Genomic DNA, 27,240 nt, shown 5'->3' with positions numbered 1-27,240 from the left:
GGCCTGTTGGGAAGAAAAGTTAATATGATAGCTTGAGTGCTATTCATCAACAAAAATCAGTGCAGGCGACAACAAAGCTGCATTAGCTATTGCAGAGACTCAGACATCACCAAGAACACAGTTATTACTATCAGGATCAGATGATTTTTCTTTACTTGAATATGAGAAGTACATATGTTCTAGTTGTACTCCACACTTCTTTTTTCCACCTATTCATTTCTCGTACAGCTTTCTGCTGCCACCTCACTCATCTTCCATGCCTTCATCTGACAGTCTCTATATCATGTAAAATTAAAACTAACAGCATACAGAACCATAGGTGCTGGAACAATTTGTATAGTGGGGGTGCTGAGAGCCATTGAACCAAACTATAAACCCTATGTATGATGGAAACCACTTCAAGCTAGGGCGTGTGGCAGCACCTCTAGTTTCAGAACCTACGTATAGAACATATATTCTCAGCATTCCTTCAGTTTCCTAATTTTGCAACTGCATTTTCTTTTAAGATGCAGAGAAAAATAATGACTGAAGTTGTACTATATCATTCTGCTTACAATTACTGTAGAGCAGAAGCAGAAAACTGAAAACACTTCTCCAAGAATCTATTCAGAATTAAATTTAAGTCTTCCTCATGCTTCAAAAGCAGCAGGAATTGCAGTCACCAATCGGATGTATCGGATATATCAATAATTATGCATCTAATGCAATCTAATTGTCTATATTTACTCTAGGGTACACTTAAGCTTACAGGAATGGAATTAATACTACGCGAGGAAAAACAGTAATGTAGCCTGTTAGAACTGGGATAACAAGATGTCTCCCTCTTATTGGAATTTGATCAGGACAAAAATTAGCAGCAATCTTCAGGTTGTATGAGGGCCTGAGTCTGCAAGTGAGCTCGGGGTCACTTCCTGGAGCTATAAAAGAGCTGGGATATGCAACAAACATGATGCATTCAGGCTCAGAGGGGAAGCTGCTCTGCCAGAACAATCCTACTTGCCAGCCTATTTTTGATGCAGCTAGGGAAGGTTAGGTTGGATTTGCCTAGTTCCCATAATCCCAGCAAGGAGTCAGAAACCACACTAGCAGCAGTTTCACATAGGAAGCACATAAGGCAAAGCAGATGTAAGTCATGGCCACATAAAAGAGAGATGGGGAAACTAGGAGAGTCTAAAAGTTAAGTCCATGCTGGAAGAAGAAGTGCACTCACATGATTTGGGGGTTGCACAGAAAGTGCTAATAATTAGCGTCAGTAATCTGCCTCCTATTATAAAACTCAGGAAAACCACACATTAAGACCCAAACTCATGCAAAGAGATGTGAGTAACTTTTCCCTGAAGGTTATTATTTCAGCTTCTTCTCCAAGTACTTTTATTGGTCACAAACAGCTATTTTTATAACGTAACAGGTAATTCATTCATATTACAGCTTGCAATGCATATTAATCAGGGTTCTTGCCAAATTAAATTTATTTTTTCAAAGTTAAAAAGGCAATTAAACTTCATGGCATTTCTCCCCCTCTTCACTGACCTATTTCGGAACTAAATAATGTATTTAGGCTTGAAGTAAAGGCATTTCAGTATGAGGAATGGAAAACTGCCATGAGCCAAAATTTATTCACAGGGAAACCATGGGGCATTAAGGTTGTCATACAGGCGCAAGAATATTTTCAAACACAAACATGATGTTTAAGTTTTCATCACCACCTCCCCAACTTAAAATCACACACCATCCTTCAGCCTGCAATCACAAGCAAGAATGAAGATGCAATTCTATTTCTGGGGTTATTGTAACTGCTATCCCATTACAATCGTGTGGAAACAGGGAAGAGAGGGCTAGCACCTTAACGTTAGGGGTCTTAATTTTCTTCACAACTCTATGTAACTGAAAATAAAGGTTTTATAATGGGAAGTATTAGGCTAGACTACCTAATAGTTGAGTGGCTCTCCCCCCTTTTACTCCCCCATGGTCCATCTACACCGCAGCTCGGAGGTAAAATTCTCAGCTTGGATATACATACATACACTAACTCTGATCTAGCCAGTGTGCTAAAAATAGCAGTGCGACACAGCAGAAAGGGCAGCCGCTTGGGCTAGCCATCCCCAAGTACATACCTAGATTTCTCAGATGGGATTGCACCCAGTTGGTTACCCATAGCCATCACCAGTGCTGCCACAGCCACACTGCTTATTTTAGCTCAAAGCTAGCATGCGTATAGCTGCTGTGTAGACGTACCTACAGATACATAGATACTTTAATGTTAATAGTGAACTTGGAAGGACATTTCAATTTAACATTGCATTTGTCTGAAAATGAGCCTCCTATAGAAACAAGTAACACTTAAAAATACAGCATCTGAAACACCAGAAGAAAAACTAGTTTTTTCAGGTTTTTTTCTCCAGCTTTGTACATCTGAAAGAACTTCGTATAAAATCACTTTTAGTGTTTTCCCTTTATAATCAGTTGCCCTGTTTGTGCATGTTTTTTACATAGCAACATGAGAGAAAAACGATTTATTAATACAGGAAAATTACTTAAAACCACAAGGATTGGGGAGGTGACCCCAGAACAAGTATAGTACCTGAAATGATTTTAAACTTTTTTTTTTATAATTAACTAGATTTCAAGTTGAAAATCTTGCTTTAATTGAAAAAGGATCCCAAGATAATAGCATTAATACAGCAAAGACAGACTTAACTGTAGGAAGTTTTAAGCAAATCAAACCTTTAAACTGTGTACGTAACAGTGAACTACATACTACCACAAGTTAGACAAAGAACATGCAATGTATGTGAAAACCTAAGATGTCTACTAAAATTTCAACAATGGTGTGTTATGACCCACTGCTTATGTTGTTCATAATACTCTGTTGTTTTATGCTCCCCTTGATTATTTATTGTAGTCACTTGGCGTCCCATTTTATAGACAGACAATAAGCTTTTCGGAGAAGAGACAGTCTTGCTATATGTTTATACAGTGCCCAGCTCAACGGAGCCATGATCACTGACTGGGGTCCCAAGATGCTACTGTAATACAAATAAATAGTAATAGTAATCCTCTTCCAGGATTAAGTACAGGTACAGACATTAAGGCTAGCCTTACTTAGAGATTTCCAAAGTTATTTTCCTGCACTGAATCATTAACCAAGCTATAGTATTAAAAAAAACTTTTGAGCAAGGGAGTGGTTTCTTGTCTCATTGTGGATGTTCTAAATTATATTAATATCTTATAAACACAAGACTGCTGCTAATCTCACCATGCTGCAAACACCGTAATCATGGCAGAAAACAAGAAAGTTGTCTTCTCATATGGGGTATCTATTGCATTTCTAATACTATTTTGGAGTAGTTAGTTTATTAAAGTCAATTATCAGGCTTTCCTGAGTTTAGTTATTTGAAGCTGCAGAGGAGAAAGGTAAATACATATCTAAAGAAATGTTACCTTCCCTTAGACGTTCTACTACAAAAGTGAAACCAGTAGTTCGTGGATGCAAGACATATTTGTATTTCCGGAGTCCATTCTTTTCAGCAAATTCATTACTGCGGGCTTTGGTATTGGCTAAAGATTAAAAAAAAAAAAAAACGAACATTAACAACATGAATATTAGAAGGAGTTATAAAGTTTCATAATATTATAACAGCCCCCAGTACAACAGCAGCACACAGAGTACATCACTGTAGCACTGTTCTGAAGGCAGCAGACTATAACAGTGCTTTTGGTTAGATTCATAATACCATGAGATACAGCAACTTGTGAGGGTTTTTTCCTTGTATGATTATTTTAAAAAATCTTTTTACTCTTTGGTGTACTCTTAATTAACCTGTCTTTCACATTTACCAAAGCTATATATTGAAAGACATAATAAAATGATTATTGCAATGTACAAGTTACATAAGTGCTGGAAACTGGAATGACATTTTAACTCAAAAGGTACAATTTGTAATAGTGTAAGCTTTGATATTATTAATTGAGAACCTTTAAATCAATGTTTTGTGTCAAACAGAATTGTTATAAGTACCTTATTCGCAGCTGGGAAAAAAAAAGCTATGTTTTCTAAATGTAGACAAGCAGCAATTAGTCAACTGCACTAGATCAACGCTCGTCAACCAGCTTACTCACTTTTAACTTGACAGGCTTTAGTCACTAGTCTAGTCATAAATTTGAGTTGCACTTATATACAGTACATTAGATTTTCAACCAATTCCCCTCTGCAGCAATACGGACTTGCTCTTGTAAGCACAGTATTCACAAGCCACCTGAAAGCAGTTCTGGTGAAAACCTGGTGAAGTAAAGATTTTCACTGTCTGGCAGCAAGAATCCTGCATGCAAAGTAACTGCACAACTCTTCAGAAATAATTACTACACATCCCACTCAGCAAACCAAGACAGACACAAAAAAGAAAAACTGACGAGTGGACATGAATCCACTTGTTTTATAGCATGTGTGGGAGAATTCTTCAAACTGTCTGCTCAAATTAAAGTAGCCTTGCTTGCTGCATTCCATTGGTGTCATTGCATCTTCATGGTCACTAAGCCAAAAGACACCTAGGATCTCCCCATGCCAACATGAGGAAAAACTATTTAATTGAATGTATTTATTATACAACACCTTTGGTGTTCAAAAGGGGACAGTCCAGCCACAGAGGTCTGGAACAAGATCTGTGTCTGATCAATACAAAACCCAATGCACATAGAAAACTGAGTTCTTATTAGAATCAACCACGGCTAACAGAGAATAGAGATGAGAATGCTAATGGAAAGCCCGTTGTTGCTTAATAAGCTAGCAAAATTGATCAAGTACAGATCATTTCTTTTCCTTTTAATTTCGTCAAGCTTTGTCACCTAATTCATTTGTCAAACAAAAACCAAAGGCATGAGTGTAGAGATTAGTCCCAATCATTGTGTTAGTAAGGCACTCTGCTCATTTGTGCCAAGTCTGCCTCTTTTTATTCTAAACCACATGCTCTCTCTATTGCTCACTGGTAGATACATTACTTTATATAGAGAACCTCCCATTGGTTAATGAACATACTATGCAATAGCAATGTGCTAAATAAGTTTTCAACTTAACAAGCAAAAATGCACTACATACGATACAGAATACAATCTTTCATGGATGTTGCCCTTAAAAAATTAACAGTAGAGCAGAGACTTACTGACCACCTAATTTGGAGACAATAATAGCTACTACTCAGCAACCACTATGGCATACTATGGAGTATTTCCAGGGAACAAGTAATTAATGCAAACAAAGGAGTCCAAACATATTTTCTTCCAATTTGCCAACGCATAAAGCTACATTAAAAAAAACATTATAGTTAAAAGAAAAGCCTTCAAACCTAGGAAATCTGAGAAACATTAAAATAGCTGAAAAAATCTTTCACCGAGAACCCTCATCCACAATGGCTAACTGGTCCATGCTTAAAGAGTTTTAAAACAGTTCTGCTAACTTCATTAATACCCTACTTTTGACAGAGGTCTAGAGAAACAATTTTAATTCTAGGCAGGGTCTCTGCACCAAGTGGGAGGGGAATGATGAATGGATGTTTGGGAAGTTGCAGCCTTCCTATCCTTCACATATTGCTAAATAAAAGGGGGGAACTTCAGACTGATGTGAGGAGGTGTCCAAGAGTGGTCCTGGCTTAGTGCAGTCAGAGTGCATATGACAACAAAGAGCTCTAAGCAGACACAGAACTTGTTGCTGAGCGTTCTAACTGATGTTTGACTATTTGTGTTCCTGACATTTTGAAAACTGGAAGACTAGAAAAATATCAGTCAATGAAAAGGATGATGAGCAGACAATATCTATATATAACATCCCAAAAGAGCTATGTTAAAAGAACATTATCAAGGTTGCAAGTCAAGCACTCAAAAGTTAGGAAATGCCAGAATTACGGTTGCATGTGCAAACTTAATTTGCCCCCTGGTGCAAATGCCTTATGATACAGTCTTTAATTACATGGTCACACACTGCTTTTCCCACTGGAAAAATTTGCTCTGGGAATGAGTAATGTCTGTGTATTAAAGGAGACTGCTGTCTCTAGGACCCCTGCTTTATTTGTTGCAGAAGTTGGGAAGTGTGTAACAAATGAGGCAGGGAAATGCAGGAAGAGAAAGGGTGGTCTCACGGTTAAGACTGCTGAATGCTCACTGAATCGGATGCAGTGTAGCTCACGAAAGCTTATGCTCAAATAAATTTGTTAGTCTCTAAGATGCCATAAGTACTCCTTTTCTTTTTATTAATTGTATGTTCTTCCTTTTCTGGATCCCCAACTTAAGAACAGGGGCTGAGCACTCAGCTACAACTGAAATCAATGGGAGTTGTGCTTTGAACATATTAAGTATCACATACTGCTATGTAGCCTGAAAAGCAGGCCCGATGCATCTCAGATTAGGCACTCAGTATTAGTGGTCACTTTTGACCGTAGTCTCCTTATGTCTCAATTCCTACCTGTAAAATGGGGATAAATAGTATCTCACCTCATAGTGGGTTGTGAAAATAAATTCATTACTGTTCGTGAAGCACTCATATTTTAGCGAGATGTCACAGAAAAGCCCATAAGGAACTTAATTCTATCTTCAGAGCAGGGTTTGAATAGTGTGCAGTAAATAAGACCTAGGGCCTCCATCACTGGTGTCATTTTCAACCAAGCACCTCTGTACTTTCTCCCTGGCAGTCCCTCTCACTTGGGAAGAGCTCTCTGTAAACATCCACAATGCTACCTCATTATTCTCCTTCAAAGCCCTCCTTTAAAACTCTCCTTTGCTATAAAAGCCGACAAAAAAACTTAATTAACCCTTGGTGCATGGACACCATTGCCTTTCAGGCTAAACAGTATGAGAAAGTTACTCACCTTGCAGTAACTGAGGTTCTTCGAGATGTGTCCCCCTGTGGGTGCTCCACTCCAGGTGACTGTGCATCCTGGCGTTGATCGGAGATCTTTTGTACCAGTGCCTGGTCGGGACGCACGTACTCAGCTGCTGTCTCTCGGTCTCGTTAGAATCTGCCTGAGCGTGCACGTCCCGCGCCCCTCTCAGTTCCTTCTCTACCATGGAGAAGTCAGTACAGAATTTCAAAGTAGAGGGGAGGAGGGTGGGGAGTGGAGCACCCACACGGACACACATCTTGAAGAACCTCAGTTACTGCAAGGTGAGTAACTTTCTCTTCTTCTTCGAGTGCTGTCCTTGTTAAGCAGTACCCATGAAGTACCCTGTGGGTTCTGCTCCACTCCAGGTGAATGTGAAGCAGTACCGACTAAGGCTGGTGGGACTTTGGAGTTGCAGCAGTGAGTACTGTAGACAGTACTGTATGGCCTACTATTGTGACTGCCATGGTATCCTGTGTGATAGCATAGTGTTTAGTAAATGTGTGTTCAGATGACCACGGGCCACCTTATAGATATCAGAACGGTTACATTATGGAGGAAAGCAATGGATGCTGACATGGCTCGAGTAGAATGAGTTCTGATGCCTTCGGGTGGTTGAGCATTTTGAATGCGATAACAGGATCTGATGCAGTCAGAGATCCACTTGGAAAGTCATTGTTTAGAAAGTGCCGCACCCTTTGATCGCTCGGTAGTGAGACAAATAAGAAGGACGACTTACAAAATGGTTTAGTCCTGTCTAAATAGAAGGCCGGTACTCGTCCGACATCGAGGGTATGCAGCATTGCCTTGTGTGGAGTCTTGTGAAGTTTGGGATAGAATGTAGGTAAGTATATTGGTTGATATCACTTTAGGGAGAAATTTAGGGTGGGATTGCAGGGTAACTTTGTCTTTGGAGAAGGTTATATAGGGAGGGTAGGCCATCAGGGTGCCGATTTCCCCTACCCGCCTTGCTGATGTTAAAGCAACCAAGAAGGCTATCTTCATGGACATAAGAAGAAGAAATGAAGCAGCTAAAGGCTCCAATGGAGATTTCATAAGACTGTGAAGAACGAGATTGAGATTCCATGCAGCTGCAGATAGATAAATCTCAGGGTAGAGATTTTGTAGGCCCATAGGAAGCATTTTATAGTGGGGTAGGCAAAGAGTGAAAATCCGTCTCACGAATCACGGAAGGTAGTAAGGGCCACTAGATGTACCCTGATGGAGCTGAGTGAGAGTCAGTCCTGTTTTAGTTTCAGGAGGTAGTCTAAGATGTTAGGAAGGGTCATGATATGGGGTGATAAAATGTTTGTTTGAACACCACAGGGAGAATCGCTTCCACTTCTGCAGGTAAGTTTTACGAGTGGAGTCTTTTCTACTATTCAGGAGGATGTATCGGACTTGCTCAGAACAGGCTAATTCATGGGTCTGGAACCATGCTGTCAGGTAGAGTTTCTGGAGCTGGGAGTGAAGAATTTGTCCATTATCCTGGGAAAAGAGATCTGGTCCATTGGGGAGAGTCCGTGGAGGACGGATGGACATGTGGAGCAGGTAGGGTACCATATCTGTCTTGGCCAAGCCGGGACAATGAGTATGACCTGGGCCTTGTTGTCTCTGATCTTGCGTAGGACCCTATGTATTAGAGGGATCGGTGGAAAGGCATACAGGAGAGAGTTATTTCACGGGATGAGGAATGCTTCTCCTAGGGATGTAGTCCCAAATCCTGCTCTGGAGAAAAAGAAGAGGTGGCATTTGCCATTCTGGGTTGTGACAGAGATCTATTGACAGGGTGCCCCATTGGGAGAAGAGCTATTATAGTATCTTGGGGTGCAATTCCCACTCATGTTCTTAGGAAAAGTGTCTGCTGAGTGTATCGGTGGTAGTATTGTGACAGCCGGGTAGGTACGACTTAACAATTTGTATGTGGTGCTCTATGCACAATTCCATAATCAGATGGCTTCCATGCATAGGGAGTGCGATCGAGCTCCCCCTTGTCTGTTGATGTAAAACATACACACTATATTGTCCGTTAGGACCTGGATAGATTTGTTCTTTATAAGGGGAAGAAAGTGGAGGCAGGCTTGTCTCACAGCTCTGAGCTCTGAGGTTTATGTGTAGACGCATCTCTGGCAGAGACCAGCGTCCTTGTGCCATGTGTCACTCCAGATGCGCTCCCCAACCGATCAGGGAAGCGTCCGTGGTGAGCATGAGTGTGGGGGATTGTTGTTGAAAGGGAATGCCTATGCGAAGGTTCTCTGGTCTTGCCCATCATTGCAGGGAAGATAGTATATTCACTGGAGGAGTTAGCAGCGAGCAGAGGCTGTGCCTGCTGGGTTTGTAGTTTGAGTTTAGCCAACCCTGAAGACATCTCATGTGCAGCCTGGCGTACTTGACCAAGAAGGTGGTGACTGCCATGTGTCCAAGGAGCTGTAGGCAAATTCTTGTCAGTATCCTGGGACTAACAGAGAGCGTACGTATAAGGTGTAAGATAGCGAGGTAGTGTTGTGTTGTGTGGTAGTGAGGCTCTGGTTCGAACTGAGTCCAGATGAGCTCCAATGAATTAAATCTGCTGTTTTGGCTTCAGGGTGGATTTTTGGACATTTATTTGTAGGTCCAAGCTGTGGAAGACTGAGATGGTGAAATGGGTAACTCGAAGTGTCTCATCATATGAGTTGCCCTTGATGAGGCAATAGTCTTGATAGAAGAAAAGTATGATCCTGTGTCTGCGGAGGTGGGTCACAACTTCAGCTAAGGTTTTGGAGAATACTCTCGGTGCTGTAGACAGTCCAAAAGGGAGTACTCTGTACTGGAAATGGTCATGTCCGATTGTGAAGCATAGGAAGTGTCTGTGGGCCGGATGAATGGATATGTGAAAGTAGACATCCTGTAGGTCAAGGGCTGTGAACCAGTCCCCTTGTTCCAGCACAGGTATTATTGTGCCCAGTGTGACCATCTTGAATTTTTGTACTCTTACAAATTTGTTCAGTCGGCGTAGGTCTAGTATAGGCCTCCATCCCCGTCTTTTTCTGGGTCAAAAAGTAGTGGGAGTAGAACCCTTTTCCTTGACGTTGTGTCGGCACGGGTTCCACTACACCTATCCAAAGAAGGTGATCCATTTCTACGCAAAGTAGGTGTTCGTGAGAGGGGTTCCTGAAGAGGGATGGGAAAGGGGGAAGGGTAGGAGGGTGGGATATAAAAGGGATGGAATAGCTGGACTGAACTATTTCTAGGACCCAACGGTCCTGTGTAATCTGCTGCCAGGAATGATGGAAAGCCTGGAGGCGGTGGCCAAATGAGCAAGTTGGCAGTGGAGTCAAGGAGTGGTCCTGCAGACCCTCGACCAATGCTTCAAATTTGTTGTTTATTTCCCAGTGGGTGAGAAGTAGCTGTTTGCGCTTGGTTTTGTCTGCGCCTAGGAGGTCTAGGGTGATTCCTAGGCACATCATAGGGTCTGTTCTGAGACCGGTGATACTGTTATGTACGTGGTCTTTGGTAAGGTTGATACCGTTGTCTCCTCGGAATTGATGGGTAGAAGCCCAGGGTGCGTAGGGTTGCTCTAGAGTCTTTCATGGTGTGAAAGATCTTGTTTGTCTTTATCAAAGGGGAGATCCTCCACTTTGGTCTTCAGATCTTTGGGGATACCTGATGCAGAGAGCCAGGAAGCTCTGCACATAACCAGAGAAGTTGCGGTATTTTGGGCAGCTGTATCTGCTATGTCTAGAAATGCCTGTAAGGCCATTCTGAAAACAAATTAGCCTTTGACAAGGATTGACTTAAAGTCTGCTCTCCTGTCCTCTGGAATATGGGAGGTAAAGTCAAAGAGTTTATTGTAATTATCAAAGTCATAGCTTGCAAATAGGGCGCAGTAGTTTGCAATTCTGAATTGCAAAGTGGAGGAGGTATAAACCTTACAGCCCAAGGTGTCAAGACGTTTGAGGTCCTTGTCTTGTGGGGTAGGCAGGTAGTGTGGCTGTTTTGTTCTGCGAGTCGCTGCATCCACTACAAGAGAATTGGTCGTGGGTGAGAGAATAAAAAGTCTACGTCCTTACCAGGAACATAATATTTGCATTCAGCCTTTTTGCAAGTTGGTAAGATAGAGGCTGGAGTCTGCCAGAGAGTGTCAGCCGATTCTAGGAGCGCATCATTTATGGGAAGCATGATCTTTGAGGGCGCAGAGGGTTGAAGGATTTTGAGGAGTTTGTGTTGTGTCTCCTGGACGTCCATTAAAGCGATGTCTTGGCTGACTGCCACCCTCTTGAAAAGTTCCTAGAACTGTTTCAGGTCCTCCAAATGCTGTGGAGGTGGAGGCAGGAGGGCTCTGTCTGGAGCTGATGGAGAATTGGGGTTCGGCAAATCATGGTATGGTCCCTGGCCCACGTCTTCAGAGCGGGGTTCAGGCTCTCTACAAGTAGATGGAGCTGGAGGCGCAGAAGGAACTTGTGGTCTGGTGGAAGAAGCATGAGGGTGAGTGGCAGTAGGAGCTGGCCAAGGGTACCAATGAGGCCAAGGCATTGGATGAGAGAAGTTAGGTGTAGCCCACGGGGGGGGGGGGGAATAGGGAAACTGAGGCTGGTGGTTGTTCGCCGTGGTCTGAGGTGTAAAAGAATCTGGTACAGTAGGAGAGGCAGGTGGAGAGAACTCCTGCTGTTGTTGCACATCAGGCTCGCTGTCAGTAAAGGTGGTCAGGTCAGGTGGGAAGAGTGGCTAGTCAAAGAGTGAGCACTGTGTATCCAGGAGCGGAGAGTTAGGCTCAGGTGTCAGTGAAAGATCATCTTGATTCAGGAACTGTTGTTGCTGTTCCCTTGGGTCTGAGTGTGCTGCACGTGGTCTGTGCTCAGAGGCATGCAAAGACTTTTGTTCACCTTTCCCTGGTGCTGTGGGTCTTTTGTGTGCACCCTGCAGGAGGTCCGCTGCTGCTGCATGAGCAGCGGGCAGGCTCGGTGCCGACATTCTTGTCGGCACCGGGGTAGAGCGCGCTGTTGGCACCGGGTCTATTTTTGGTGCCAAAGGGTCTGGTGCCGAGGACATCTTCCCTGCACGGGAAGTCGTGTCCCTGCCTCTGCACTCTGCGAAAGCCGCTGAAGTGCTGGGACAGTCGGAGACTCCTGTCTTCGGCGCTAACAGTACTGAGGGTCAGGATCTCGCAGGAGACCCTTTACCCTTGTTAAAGTCTCCACTTTGAGACAGTTGGGCTTCTTGCCCTGCCTGAGAGGGTGAGGCCGTGCTCCCAATAGGTTCGGACCTGGCCAGGGAGCGTGAGGGAGAGGGTTTAACAGTGCCCTTCTCCGGAGGCGGCTGCAGGGATTTCTGAATAAGAATCATTTTCAGCCACAGGTCCCTGTCACAATGAGCCCTGGTTTTGAGGCTTGTGCAATGGAGGCACTTAGCAGGGACGTGTGTGTCGCCTAAGCACTTCACGCAGCGTGAATGTCCATCGGACTTTGGCATAGTGTCCTGACAAGAGACACATTTCTTAAATCCTGAAGCCCCTGGCATTATAGAACTTGAAGTGCTGGGGGAGAGTGTCTCTGCGGGAGACAAGCCTGAGGAAAAAAGTTTTGTTTTTTTTGTTTTTTAAACTAAGTAACTATTCTAAAGGAAGGGAAACAATTGGGATGTTACTAACTACTACTATATTTTTGTGATTGTTTCCTTCAGAGACCAGGGAAGAGCGTTAGCGCTCCCCCGAGTCCTGTCTTCAGCCGAGGATGGTTGAGAAGGAACTATGGGTGGAGCGGGACCCGCGTGCTCAGGCAGATTCTAACGAGACTGCGAGACAGCAGCTGAGCACGTGAGTCCCGACCAGGCACTGCTACCGAAGATCTCTGATCAACAGTGCCGGGATGCACCGTCACCTGGAATGGAGCACCCACAGGGACAGCACTCGAAGAAGAACGTGTTTCCCTGTTCTCCCTCATCTGTCTGTATCCATGTGTTGTCTCGTCTTGTCGTTAGATTATACACTCTTTGGGGCAGTGACCATTTTTTGTTCTGTTTATACAGTGCCTAGCACAAGGATGTCCTGGTCCATGATGAGGGTGGCTAGGTGCTGTGGTAACACAAATAATTAATAAGTAATAAAATTCAACAGCCATTCATTCAGTGAGCACCCTCCATACGTTTGTTGGGGAACAGTATTTATACTAGCAAGTGACAAAGATTGAGGGAGTTTCCATGCCGATCTTGAAGGGTGGCTAGGTGATGCTCTTAATATACATAAAAGTTATCATAGAAACTGTAAGCATCACACCTCTGTTATTCTTAGACTCTGCCACTGGGAATACCAGGAATCAACAAGTTACTTTTAAAAAAATAAATAAATAAAAAAGGAAGGAAGAAGGGACAGCATGATATTTGCCATTCCACCCGATGGATTTATTTTGAAATTAAGCATTATGTTTTTCAAGAAGTCACTTTAAAATTATATATGCTAAGACCACCACAGAAGTTGGAACTGGAGCTGATTTACTGTCAGACATCCTTTAATTTGAATATTCCGAATTGAAAGATAGAAAAATGCAATGATCTGATAAACTGCTGAGGCAAAAATATGAATTTTGCTTATTAAGAGTCAGATGTCATTCAGCTATTTAAAAAAATGAACTATTTTTTCAGAAAACTTTGGAGCCAACTAGGGTCTTACAGGAATTTTACCCAAAGAATACTGAAAGATGTAAAGAGTCAAGAAAGGAAAAAGTTGGCAGAAGATAATATCAATCTCATGAAACCACACAAACATCAAGTCTGAAGCACATGGAAATATTTCACATTTGGATTTCACATTGCTCATGAGAATATGGTAAGATTTGTATGAGAGTCTCTCCTAGCGTTTGCCATATTTTCGCTGGAAAGAAATTCAGAAGTCTTTGCAATCCATCTTTTTGTTGGTGGCCATTCAGCATTTCATAGTTTGGCTTCAAAATAATTCTAAGTACTAACAGTGTAAACTGTGAACATTTAATTTTGGATAATGATTTTTACTGACTCATAATAGCACATGTAAAGGGAGAAATATATACTTGATACCCTACTGCTGCATATTATAGCAATGCTGGGCAACCTGATCCACCTTTCCCACATGCAATATCAACCTTGCCAGTAGAGTTTTCGCAAAGTATTTCTATACATTGACATTTATGGGACAAGACCTACTGGTGTGTTTAGAATACCTGTTGATGTATTAAAAAAAAAAAAAAGGAGGTACAGACACATACTGGCGATGGATATAGTTTTCAAGTATACCTTAAATGATTTAAGTCACTTAAGATGCTTTTGAAAACTGAACCCAATGGGCTTAAAGGCAGCAGACCTCAATTTTTTCCATGGCTTTCAATATGAATTTCTCTTTCATGCGTCTTCGGGAGAGAAACACTGATTGGGACTGAGTATACGTTAGAAATTATACCAACGTTATTTAAATGTTTTAAATATCAATTGGGAATTTTAGTAATAAATTAATCTGAAAGGTCTGCAGTTACTTCGGTATTTGTTTCACCTTGCCACCTCTCAGGACTCCCCACCACCACTACAATCTTCTATTGTGGAATTACATAACAGCAACAATAATAAAAGCAAAAAAATCAAAGAACCCATTTCAAATGAAACCGTAAAGAAAATAGCCCAAAGCTATTTTTAGGAGTTAATTTTTAGTTGAATGATCAAAAGTAGGTACTAACATTAAAGTTCTGACATTCAATTTCCTCCCTCTCATCCAGGATCTGTGCAACAATCGTCATTGAATAAATAGGTCATGTTACTGATATTGCCATCATCCCATCTCCCCTACTCCTTTGTACATCTTGGTACCCCTCCTGGTAATTAAGATGTGAGCTTGGAGCAGGCCTCATGTCCCATCCATACTGAGAGGACACCTGGCATATTCTGGAGGACTGAACAGGGAGAACAGACTGCCAAACTGTGCCTTAAATTACTAAATAAATTACTAAATAAAGCGCACACAGATTGATTTACAAGTCAAAGACTGAAGAGGGGGAAAAAAAGGTTACCTCTGACAGGACAATGATAGAACATATGGTAGTACCGGCTATCACCTGTATTACCCCCTCCATGGGCCAGCAAGGACACCCACTCTAGGCTCCTGGCTCCTCAGCCAACACTACCCTTGGATGGAGACCGATGTGTGTCTGCCTCCTGACGGTCTTTTCCAGGCTGCCCAACTCCATGCCTACGCTGTACGTTACCCAGCAAGTCAGACTTGTGGCAATAAAAAAATATATCAACTCCCCGGGTTCCTTTTTTGGGCCTGTTAGGGTTTGCCTCCTCCCCAGGTCTGGTTTAACCAGTTCTCCCTCTCCCTTCTGGGTGGGTCAGCTTTGTCCCGATCTCCCTTGATTTTCCTCTCAGACCATCTGCATATTGGTTAGCTCATTTCCCAGGTTCGGTCACTTCTCTAGGATTCTTGTCTATTAATCATGATTTCAGGGAGCGGGGAAGAGAAGAATGGAGCAGTGAGGTGCAGAGTTTACAGAACCGTTCAATACTTGTTAATTCGTAGGCCTCATTGAGTTTGCACCCCCCAAACAGTTCCCCATTTCCTTACCTAACCCCTAATTTGAACTGAAACCCCTACCTAACTCCTAATTTGAGCTCATAATCTTTATAGTCCTCTTTGTCTGTATGTGTGAAAATGGACAAGGCTTTTTGTCCCTAACAGTGGTGGAGCTAGATACTGTACCATTCCTTCTGCCCCATCTTATTCAATTTACACTGCATTTCAAAAGCCTTCAGAAACACATCCACGTGAACCCCCTTCCTAAAGCAAGGAAGTAATTTGGAGTCTATGCCACCCATTGGGAAAGGTTCCTAGGATCTGGCTTCATCAGACTATAGTCCTGCTGGTGCAGTTTTTACATCTCAAGCTGATATTGATGATCCTTCTTCTCCCTCTCCTTGTGCTGGCACTGGCTCTCCTGCTCTCCTCCTCTCACTTGAATTGACATTGTCGCTCTAGCTCTGCAAGCAGCTGAATTTCCAGACTCACATTGTTCTTCTCCAGCTGTAGCCTCTCCTGCGCTAACTGTTGATCCACAGTTCCCTGTTGAAGTGATGTAGTTTGTCTGCTTCTGTCCGTCTCTTCCCTGCTTTCCTCCAGGTAGTTGGCTCCAAGAGCTTCCCTGCCTGCTGAACCCTCTGCAAGTGGGCTCATGTTCCCCGTGAACTTGGACCATAATTCCTCCTCTGGTCGTTAGGATACTGCAAGTCGACTAGCTGTGTCTTCGTCCGCTCCTCAGTTTTGAGCTGCTTTTCTTTGCATAGCTCAACCAGCCGATATTTCTTCAGCTGTTCATAATTCATTTTCCCTCTCTCTTTTTCTGCTATTACTTCTCCAAAAAGACTATCAAGACTTTTCTCTGTGCTCTTTCCTTCTAGGATATTTGCTTTCACAGCTGTTGGCATATAATTCACACTGTTACAGAGCCACATACACTGCCACCATAGTTCAGGGTAACTGCAGCTGGTATTTCCCCTCTATTTTCTAGCAAGGGCACCCGTTCTAGGCTCCTGACTCCTCAGCTGTCACTCTCTGTCTCTGTCTCTCCCTCCTGATTTTCCAGGTTGCAGAAGTTCCCTGCCTACATTGCGAGTTCCCCAGCAAATCAGATGCATAAAGAGGACTGCTTTGCCTTCTCTCCGGAAGCTATGAACAGCATAATTGCCCACAGTTATGCACAGGTCCTTCTAAGCAAGCACATTAATTCCTCAGATGAAAGCACAGAGAAAACATATTAAAAACAAAACAAAAACCCTGAATAAAAGTGTCCCTGAAGCTTATAATACTTCTCAGGGTTTACATTAGTCGTGTCTCCCCCAGAGATGTAACATACAATCCCACAATAATACATGAACATTTTCATTTTTAATATAACAAACTCCTAAGATACATGAAAGTTATTTCAACAACGTTTGTTCAGGATATTGCAGGAAATTGCCATATCTATCACACTGGACACAGAATTTCGTACCTGTCAATTTGTATTTCATAGCAAGTGGAAACATTGGTAAGAGAAACTTATGAGGCAAATACGTTCTACTTAGATGAGAGACTAACATTCAATATGTGTACAGACAGACTAAGTTAACATGACCTAACACCTAAGCTGAGAAAAATGGACACACAAATCAAAATTCAATCACTTTGCCTTATTAAGGTGGCTAAGGGTCAGGAAAGAACACTTCCAAGATCAAATAAAACCACTGAGTAGGGATTTGACAAATAGTCTTGGTAGAGGGGCATAAGGCCTTGTCTACACATGCAAACTGCATTGGTTTAACCCAAATCTGTCAATTTACACATTGAGACAAGGCCTAAGACACAGAAAGAGTGAGTGGCTCAGGCTGCCTGATGAAAGGGGAAAGAGTGGACAGTAGTCTCTAGAAATGTAAGGCATTTTCTTTTTCCACTGCAACTAAGCCAGGTGCACATACCCCACTGAGCTTTGCAAAGAATTCAGATGAGGTATGTTAAGCAAAATTCTCTGTGTTAATTTGATTTTCCCTCTATTAATAATAAAGCTTGTTTTATCAAAAGAATATGACTTAGACTTCTGCTTGGTTCATTTCCAACAAACTGTCCTAGAGGTAGATGGGGGGGGGGGACAAGTGTGTGGAATCTTACCTCCATTCAGAGTAATGTCAAAATGTCATGAACAAGAAGGTTTATTCCCACAAGCATTGCTGCAGCCAGAGTGACATGCAAGGCAACTCTCAAGACAAAGTGAGTGCAAGTGACATTAACTTGGTAGTTCATATTAATGATATTTCCTTTCTACTGAGGCATTATAGTTTAGATAATTAAATACAGGAAGCTCAAGTTATACAGTAAATATTTAAGAGGAAGGAGAGAAGCAATAAGCAGAATGATCTATTTTTATGGAAATCAATGAGCTGCAGTTTCAAAAGTAAAACAAAACTGGAACTTAATGAATGTCTGATATGTAAACATTTCATATACTAAAACGTACAATGTAACTGAGGTTGTCTGCTACCCTTCACCTATCAGATAGCCAAAATGGTTCCCATTCTTTTGAGCCTTTCACCATTCACAAGTAAAACAGACTAAACATTCCATGGAATTTTAATGACCTCTTTTCCAAGCTAAAATGTAACAGGGATATCTATAAGACTCAATTTAATGGGTATTATGAACTGCAGTCTGAAAGTGTTGGCATAAGAACTTCAGATGACAGAGCACTGAAAAAGTATATAGAGTATTGGTTTCTAAGTGAAAATTCTGTTCTGGAAGTTATGAACTATACCAAAATAGATTACATGAATTAATTATAAAATCTTCAAGTTCACACAGTAACAGAGTATTTCTGAGCCTCCTGTCTACAACTGTCACTGAAGTTAGTAAATGTTTGACAACATAATTACACATACAGTATGCAGCAGTTTGACTCAAAAGCTAACTGTGGGCTGGTCTACGCTTGCAGCACTGCAGCAGCACCGGTGCAGCTGACCTGCTATAGCGCTTAGTGAAGACGTTACCTACAGCGATGGGTGGGCTTCTCCTATTGGCGTTAGATCAGTGGTTCTCAGCCCGGGGTACACAGAGGTCTACCAGGGTGTTACATCAACTCATTTAGATATTTGTCTAGCTTTACAATAGGCTACTTAAAAAGCACTAGCGAAGTCAGTACAAACTAAAATATCAGACAATGACTTGTTTACACTGTTCAATATACTATACACTGAAATATAAGTATAATATTTATATTCCAATTGATTTATTTTATAATTATATGGTAAAATCAGAAAGTAAGCAATAGTGTGCTGTGACACTTGTATTTTTATGTCTGATTTTGTAAGCAAGTACTTTTTAAGTGAGGTGTAACTAGGGAGTATGTAAGACAAATCAGACTCCTGAAAGGGGTACAGTAGTCTGGAAAGGTTGAGAGCCACTGGCATAGATACTCCACCTCCCTGAGAAGTGGGAGCTACATCGACAGGAGAAGCCCCCCAATCGACACAGCGCTGTGTACACCAGGGGTTAGGTCGGTATAACTACATTGCTCAGGGGTGTGGGTTTTCCACACCCCTGAGCCACATAGTTATACCTACATAAGTTGGTATTGTAGACCAAGCCTTTAGGATCGTTTCAGTTTCTCTATAAAGTAATGTGATGTCTTTCAGTGCGTACCACTGTTATTTTTATCCGAGTATATTTTAAAATATTTATTGTATTAAAAGTGTGACTCACATAGGCAGAAATACATTTGATCTAGGCTGTCTAAATGGGTAACTATAAAAGGGACGAGGTGTCTCTAATGGTTAGAATGCCTCAACACTAATGCTTACAGTAAATAACCAGGGGGTGAGTTGAGATTACTTTTTCTACAAATTTCACACATCCTATTAGACTAAAAAAAAAAAAGTATCTCCTCTGCCCTTACTCTGATACCCTTGTTTGTCTCATCCAGCTGTTATATCTTGTATTTTAGATTATAAAATTGTAGGGGTAGGAATTATCAGTTTCTCTATGTTTGTACAATGCCTAGCAAGATGGGACCCAGACTCGTTGAGGCCTTTAGGCGCTACTACAGTATAAATGTTAAATAATAAATAGTGGAATAAGGATCTGGGTATCCTGACCAGAGTCCTATTACTGGTTCTGCCACTTTTGGAAAGTAGTTTATTCACTATGTGCCTCAATTTATCATCTGTAAGATCGGGATAATAACCTCGAAAGGTGATTGTGGGATTTTGTAAAGCCCTGCACTCAAAGCTTGAGACTATCCTAATGAAATCCACATATTTCACTGAATTTTGTTGTGTTACTCTGAATAGTGTTATATAGGATGTGACAAGAAATTCATGAACTTTTAAAGAGGCTAGAGGAAGAAATTCATAGTAATCACTCGGGCTCAATTCACTTTGGGAGCTACGAGCTTTTATGAGCCATTAAGATGGTTTTACTACTGAAAACCAAACAATGAACAATGTACAAACTCAGAGCATTTTAGCATGCGGATACTTTTCCCTGATAGCTTAATTTTGTAATCCACAATCTACTTTTTTTTATGTAACTCTATAGATTTCAGGGTCACAGAAAAAGCCTTCAAAACATGAACCACGTGTAACCTAGGAGGTTGTGTATGCATAATCTGCAGATTACCTAAAACAATAGTTCCACAACCCCCACCCAGCAATGCCCTTAAGCACAGGCTTCACCTTAAACACTTGAGTAGCCCTATTCAAGTCATCAGAACTACTCACATGCTTAAAATTATGCACATTTTTGTGTGCTTTATTTAAGAGGAACATAAGAGTTGTGAACTGCCCCATTCATCTGAATTAGGTGTTCAAGCTGAAGTTCAATTATGACCATTTAAATGCAGCTATTGTGATACTGATCAGAGCAGTCAAGAAGGAGGACAGTCATATCATGAAGAACTGATCAACTAACTGTGAGTGGCATTTCATTTTGGCATCACCAGTCGGTAGAATTAAGGATAGTACCACCACATTTTTTCCTCCTATCTGGCCTTGGCTGAAAACCCATGCCACTACTCTCAAGACTTCATATACTCTCCAACTATCATTGGTCCCACATAACAAAACTGAATAACTGACCACTCTCAGTTATGTTTTCCTTTTAATTAAGGAGCTTCATTTATCCATCTATTTTGGGAGTTTGCATACCGTCCATCACAGTCGTTTTTATGCACTGTTAACATTCTACTTAAGGAAATGTTGGGCAACTATTCTTATTTTTACTATTTGAGAACTGTTAAAGACATTAATGCCATTTTGAAGTTATCACGCATCAGATCGTGTATTACCAGCGCCCTTGAACACACAAGAACATTCACTGTAGTCCCATGGCACGCAGTGCTCAATGGAAAACCATAAAGAGAGGGAACAAATGGGGCACTGCAGTTACTCCTAAGAGAGTACAGCCTGTATTTCATATCATAACACTCCTGCAGAGATCTGGGCTACACCATGCCTCACTTGACTGTTTTATAAAAAGGAGTCATTAAAAATTCTCTGGGGCTGAGGGACAGGGGGCAAAGAGTTCAAGCAAGAGAACATGTAAAAAGGTGGACTATGCTGAAGCTTCTGAAGCACTGGACATAAGATTCCTTTGAATTCTTGTAGAGCTCTGGATTTCAGAAAGAGTAAGTATTTGTTCTTCTGTTATTTATTAGGGGGTTCTTTTTTGCAGTGTGTTTGCAACAGAATTTTGTACCGGGGGGGGAAGGTGGGGGGTCAGAGAAAGAGAAGAGAAGGGGGAAATAATCTGATGCGATTTGCCCAAATTCAAAGTATTTCAAAGTGGAAATGATGATCAAACAAAAAATTTTCTCCCCAGCCCTTATACATATAGTTTGCAAATTGTTTATGAAAAAGAAAAGTTACTATTATTCATATTTTATATAGCATATTTCATTCTAAAGTGCCCTACAAACTTTATGCATGGATCATTACTTCAACAGTTAAAATGCAGCCATGCCTTATATTTATGTAAGGCCTGCCCAAAAGATCTTAAAGCATTATAAAATTTTTACGTAAGGAGAAGTCACTTCAGCTACCACTGTCATGCAGATAACCTTTGGATGGAAAATGGCAGCCGTTTAACAGTGCACAGCAATCATACTGTGAAGTACATGAAGATTATTGTATCCAGTTTTCTCTACCTATATTCCCCAGTATCAGAAGTAGCCACCAAACTCATAATTTGACCAGTACAATGCCTCTATTCTTGCAAAATGTGCCATGAAATCTGTAGTGACCACAAGAGTACAGGAACTCTGTTTTATATCTTCTAAAAGATGAAACATGGGGTTTAAATGAGTGGTGATATGTTAATAGTATAACAACTTCCTGAAAGTGATTTTTCTATACGTTCATGTAACGTTTCATTTAAATGTAACATCACTGATAACTTCGCATACCTTTTTTCTTGCTCAGAATTAATTGACAAAGGGGTGTTGCCAAGTCCTCTATACTATCTTAAAATATGTACTTTAATGGTTCACATAAAAAGACAAATCACTGGTAGACAAAAAGAAAAGGAGTACTTGTGGCACCTTAGAGACTAACAAATTTATTTGACCATAAGCTTTCGTGAGCTACAGCTCACTTCATCGGATACATTTTCCACCAAATGCATCCGATGAATTGAGCTGTATCTCACGAAAGCTTATGCTCTAATAAATGTGTTAGTCTCTAAGGTGCCACCGGTACTCCTTTTCTTTTTACGAATACAGACTAACACGGCTGCTACTCTGAAACCTGTCACTGGTAGACAGGGACAGATATTTACTTTAATAGCAAGAACTCCAGAATGTTTTTTTTTTAAATATTGTACAAGGTAGCAATCACTTTGGTAGTTTAGAACGCAAGACATCAGGTTTAGCTTTTTAAAATGACTGCTTTGTACAAAATGAGACATGATTCTATGGAATGCTTCTAACTTGTGATTGGAACAAGTACATGGGGAAGTTAAACCAGTATAAGGCTGGGTGTGGATTTGAAATGCTATAGCTAACCCAGTTTAACTGCCCATATAGACACTCTTATTCCAGTATAAGAGTGCCTCTTCCAGTTTAGTTTGGGTCTCTAAACTGGAAAAAAGCCATTCTTACACCAGAATAAGAGTGCCCACACTGGGATTATATCAGTATAGATACAGAGGTCAGACTATATCATTGTAATTACTCCTATATAACTTCTTGTGTAGACAAGCTCAGTTCTGACAGAGAATTAAGATTGTTCTAGAAAAATTTTGGCATAGGGATTTTCTGATTGGTGGAGCTAAGTGTGAAGACTGAGGGTACTAGTAATTCAGGTGCCAATAAGAAACAAGACACACACCGAAAACTATAGATGTGTTGAATAAACATTAAACCATTTTAAAAACAATTGTTACTACTAAAAACGTAGGGCCAGACTGCAAGCCTTCACTGGAGAGCAATTAACTCACTGAAATCAAAGGGATTATTTGTATTAACAACTGCTCATGAGCATGAGCAAGGAGTTCACAAGCTGGTCCATCAAGGTTCAGACCATTAAAGGATCTGGTTGCCCTTCACAACATCTAGATAAAGAGACTTCAACATTTCCCCAAGAATATGAAGCACACCCATCCATCCACACTCACTTGCCCAGAATGAGCAATCCAACTACTCTGAAAGGGCCAAAGCTGACAGAAGTGTGCTAGCCAGAAGATTAGCATTTAGCATGAACATTAGATTTAATCCCATGAGATTTAAGTAACATCCGTAGGAGAAAAAGAGCATTTGCCCACCACTGGCAAAGTCCCACCCACTGGGACTTCTCCAAAAGCAGTGATACAAAACAAACACACCATGAGGTCAATGGTATTGTTGGAGGCTGATAGTTTAAACTATATCAGTATGACGTTGGTCTATTGCCTTGCAGTCTGTCAACTAATGAGACCAAAAATGAATGTTAAAAAATGGAGAATAATCAGATGCTGCTGAAGATGGAATTTCAATACCTCTTCAATAACCTACCCCAGAAAGGGAAGGTTAGACAGGTTACAATGAGACACTGGCTAGTGCAGGTAGTTGCCCACATGGAACACAGTGCAGGATCAGAACCAGAGAGATGCAAGTATATGGGCACATTAGCAAAAGAAAACTGCTACTAGAGAAATAGCTTAATTCTTCTTGAGTTTCTATTCTTTGCAGTGAAAACAATATGCATAGAAACTCTGATAATAGGTGAAATGTCTGACCACAATGAATTTCTTATTTGATGGTCTTTGTGCCATTTGTCTAAATTCAGGCTATGGTCTTTGTATTATTATTGCAGAGGGCAATATGCATTGCCCTTTCCTTTTCCTTAACTGGTTCAATGTATGGTCTCTCAGAGACTTACTTAATCCTTCAAGGCAGCCATGCCCTTGGTCAACGTTAACAGCATGGATGTGAAGAGGCTATTGTTGTCTCAGTGTTCAACCAATTCCTTATTAACTACAAATCAGAAAAACAGAGAGGAAACTCTTTCCCCATTCTTTAAAATCTATTTTTCATGCAAAGGAATGATGAGGATTAGAAGTGAAGTGGCCTGGAAGCATAGTAGGGAAAAAAGTCTTTCAAGATTCTAGAGGAGGCAACAACAGCTCTGAAATCCAGGAATGAAATCCTGACCCTAATGAAGTCAAAGGGAGTATTGCTATTAACTTTAATGGGGCCAGGACTTCAACCCATGGATCTAAGCTAAAGGAGGGGAATTCTCTCCAGGAATTTAGGATTTGGAAAGCCTCTCCCTCCATGGAAGAAAAAACCTACAGCAGGGTGTTGATGAATGGATGGATTTTTTTTTCTATTTCCTTCCTTGCTCTAAATGCAAATTTATTAATTTAAACAAGAGGCTGTCAGGTGAAGTTGTCTAAGTATAGTCAGTCAATTCATTATCCTTTGGGAGCATGGATCAGAGTAAGACAATTTCTATACCCTCCTAAAATCTGATTACGGTACCTTCGGGCACTATAAATGCTCATCTGCCAGAAACATCTGTAAACTCACTGGGGATATGGGAAATGGGAGAAAAATTAGCAATACACTTTAGATACTGATAAATCAAGCAAAATATTTTCAGATCTGGCTTCAAAATAAAATCCAATCAGAGTATGTGGCTGGAGTAGAATCTAGAGCAAAACTCTTAAATCACATGCTCATTGGTGAAAGACCAGCTTAGTCAAATCCTCATGACTCTGCTACCAAAAGCAACTACTACGGTTATGTCTACACTATCACTAATTTTAGCAAAATTTATGTTGCTCAGGGGTATGAATATTCCACCCCTAAGTGTTAGTGCATACAGTGCTATGTGGGCAGGAGAACTCCTGTCCACATAGCGCTACTGCTGCTTGTTTGGGGTGGATTAATTATGTTGATTAGAGTAGATTATGCATAGAGCGGCTACACTATAGAGTTTACAGCAGCGCCGCTGTAAGCTCTCTAGTGTAGACACAGCCTAAGCCATACCTAAAGAATGGGAAAGTGTTAGGAAAAAAATAATTTATAAAAAGAGCTATAATATAATCAGCATTTCAATTCAACATTGGTTAGCACCTTACCACAGGACTTCCTAAACTAGTTATATTTAAAAGGTGGTTATTTTTACTGAAGCTTCAACAAATACTACTAACTTCTAATTCAATATAAATTAGTTCAGTGGAGTAGATGTGCTAACACTTGATTTAGAGAAATGCTTTTAAAAAGTTTGCCTTTTACAAAAAAAAGATAGCAATAAAATATTGGTATAACTCTAAGAACAACTATATCCAATATTCTGAGGCAGTTTTTTCCCTGTAACACTAAGCAGAGAAAAGTAATGTAATAAACACTTATCTAGCACTTTTTCTCCATAGGTCTGAAAGGATTTTAGAAAAGGAGGTAAGCATTATTACCCCCACCAGTGGAGAAGCCTCAAGAACAGATAGGCCAAATGACTTACCCATGGTTGCACAATCTTGTCAGACTTTAAAAAACAACCTATCCTATTCAAAGCATCATGCATCCAAATGGCACTGAAAGTTTTAACAGAAGTTTACCAAAAACTCATCTGAAGTAGGAAATATTGGTTAAACCCAGGTTTCAGAGTAGCAGCCGTGTTAGTCTGTATTCGCAAAAGGAAAAGGAGTACTTGTGGCACCTTAGAGACTAACAAATTTATTAGAGCATAAGCTTTCGTGAGCTACAGCTCACTTCATCGGATGCATCGGAATGCATCCGATGAAGTGAGCTGTAGCTCACGAAAGCTTATGCTCTAATAAATTTGTTAGTCTCTAAGGTGCCACAAGTACTCCTTTTCTTATTGGTTAAACCCTGAGTGAAGTCATATATAGTACCAATTTGAAACATACTGGTGCTTATGAGTGTAAATATGACATAACTGGAATATGTTTTATGCTAGATATGCCATGTAACATATCTTTGGAAAGGTTATGTTCTACTAAATGTATTCATCCTATTTGTCTACATGTATCATTTTTATATCTAAAGTTATGAGCGTTCGCGCTATGCTTGTATTTAAAGTGTTTGCTGTAAGAAGCACATAAGGCAGATTTGGTCAACATAGCGTGAAGGGCTTATTCAAGTAATTGGGAGTACGTAGCTAACAATGGACCTTGAAAGACGCCAATCCACATCTGAGCTTTCCTGGGAATGTTCAAACTAACATGTAAACAATGGCATCGGCCCGTAAAGAACTGAGTCATGTGACTTGCCCATGTGACTCCAAAACTCTATCTTGTAGCTGTGATTCTGCACAGGAAAACACAAGGGATTTCCACCCACAAAAGAAAGACTGTATAAGGCCCTGGGAAACCTCTCAATTTTGTCTTCAGCTGGCTCAAAAGATAGCCTCTCCACCCCCAAAGAGATGCCTGAAAGAAACTGGAACAAAGGACAGTAACTACAGGGGTGTGAGTGATTGCTGGACCCAGACAAGGAGGAAGTCTAGTCTGTAACAGAAGCTTATTGGAACATCTCCGAGGGCGAGATTTACCTGCATTTAGTTTCCCACTGTATTAGGCTTAGACTTGCGTGTTTTTATTTTATTTTGCTTGGTAACTTACTTCGTTCTGTTTATTATTACTTGGAACCACTTAAATCCTACTTTTTATATTTAATAAAATCACTTTTTACTTATTAATTAACCCAGAGCAAGTATTAATATCTGGGGAAGCAAACAGCTGTGCCTCTCTCTATCAGTGTTATAGAGGGTGAACAATTTATGAGTTTACCCTGTATAAGCTTTATACAGAGTAAAATGGATTTATTTGGGGTTTAGATCCCATTGGGAATTGGATATCTGGATGCTGGAGACAAGAGCATTTCTTAAGCTGTTTTCAGTTAAGCCTGCAGCTTTTGGGCAACGTGGTTCAGACCTGGGTCTGTGTTTGCAGAAGGCTAGCATGTCTGGCACAACCAGGCAGCATACTCAAGTCCCGAGCTGCCAAGGAAAACGGGCTTAGAGGTAGTCTCAGCACATAAGGTGGTAGTTCCAAGGGGTTTCTGTGATCCAACCTGTCACACAGGTATACTAGATTATCTATTAACACTTACTGTTCATGAGAATCCATAGTCATTTGCTACTTTTTTACATTTTGGAACTATTTCCTTAATACATACACATTTCTACCTAATTACATCCAAGAGGAGACAACAATTAATTTACCTGTGAGATCAGTTCCTTCAGGAAAGATGAGGAGTTGCAGTGGTTCACGAATGTCACAGAAATAATCCAGCATATTTTCAAAGTGGTTCTTGTCATCTTCCCATTTCCTCTGAATGAAAATAAAGGCAGCAACTTGCATTGCCCAACCTAGAGTAAGTTTAACAATATATATATATATTTAGTAACATTTCATTGT

General features: G+C 40.9%; 1 protein-coding gene across 9 annotated transcripts in view; it reads right to left on the bottom strand.

The window, feature by feature from the left end:
- The window catches only part of LCLAT1 (lysocardiolipin acyltransferase 1), a 209,723-nt gene that overhangs the window by 65,587 nt on the left and 116,896 nt on the right, over positions 1–27,240 (bottom strand). For 7 of the 9 annotated variants that reach the window (XM_038396929.2, XM_043511644.1, XM_038396934.2 and 4 more), the window contains 2 exons: positions 27,045–27,191; positions 3,442–3,558 (listed from right to left, as the gene is read on the bottom strand). In XM_038396929.2, the coding sequence (XP_038252857.1) occupies positions 3,442–3,558; positions 27,045–27,191 (264 nt within the window). Of the gene's footprint in view, positions 1–2,114; positions 2,236–3,441; positions 3,559–27,044; positions 27,192–27,240 lie in introns of all 9 variants that reach the window. The other 2 variants (XR_006280198.1, XM_043511647.1) reach the window with 2 other exon arrangements.

The sequence above is a fragment of the Dermochelys coriacea genome, chromosome 3 (genome assembly GCF_009764565.3).
Source record: "Dermochelys coriacea isolate rDerCor1 chromosome 3, rDerCor1.pri.v4, whole genome shotgun sequence".
NCBI lineage: Eukaryota > Metazoa > Chordata > Testudines > Dermochelyidae > Dermochelys > Dermochelys coriacea.
Note: the sequence above shows the minus strand (reverse complement) of the source record. Positions and strands in the feature narration are given on the sequence as shown.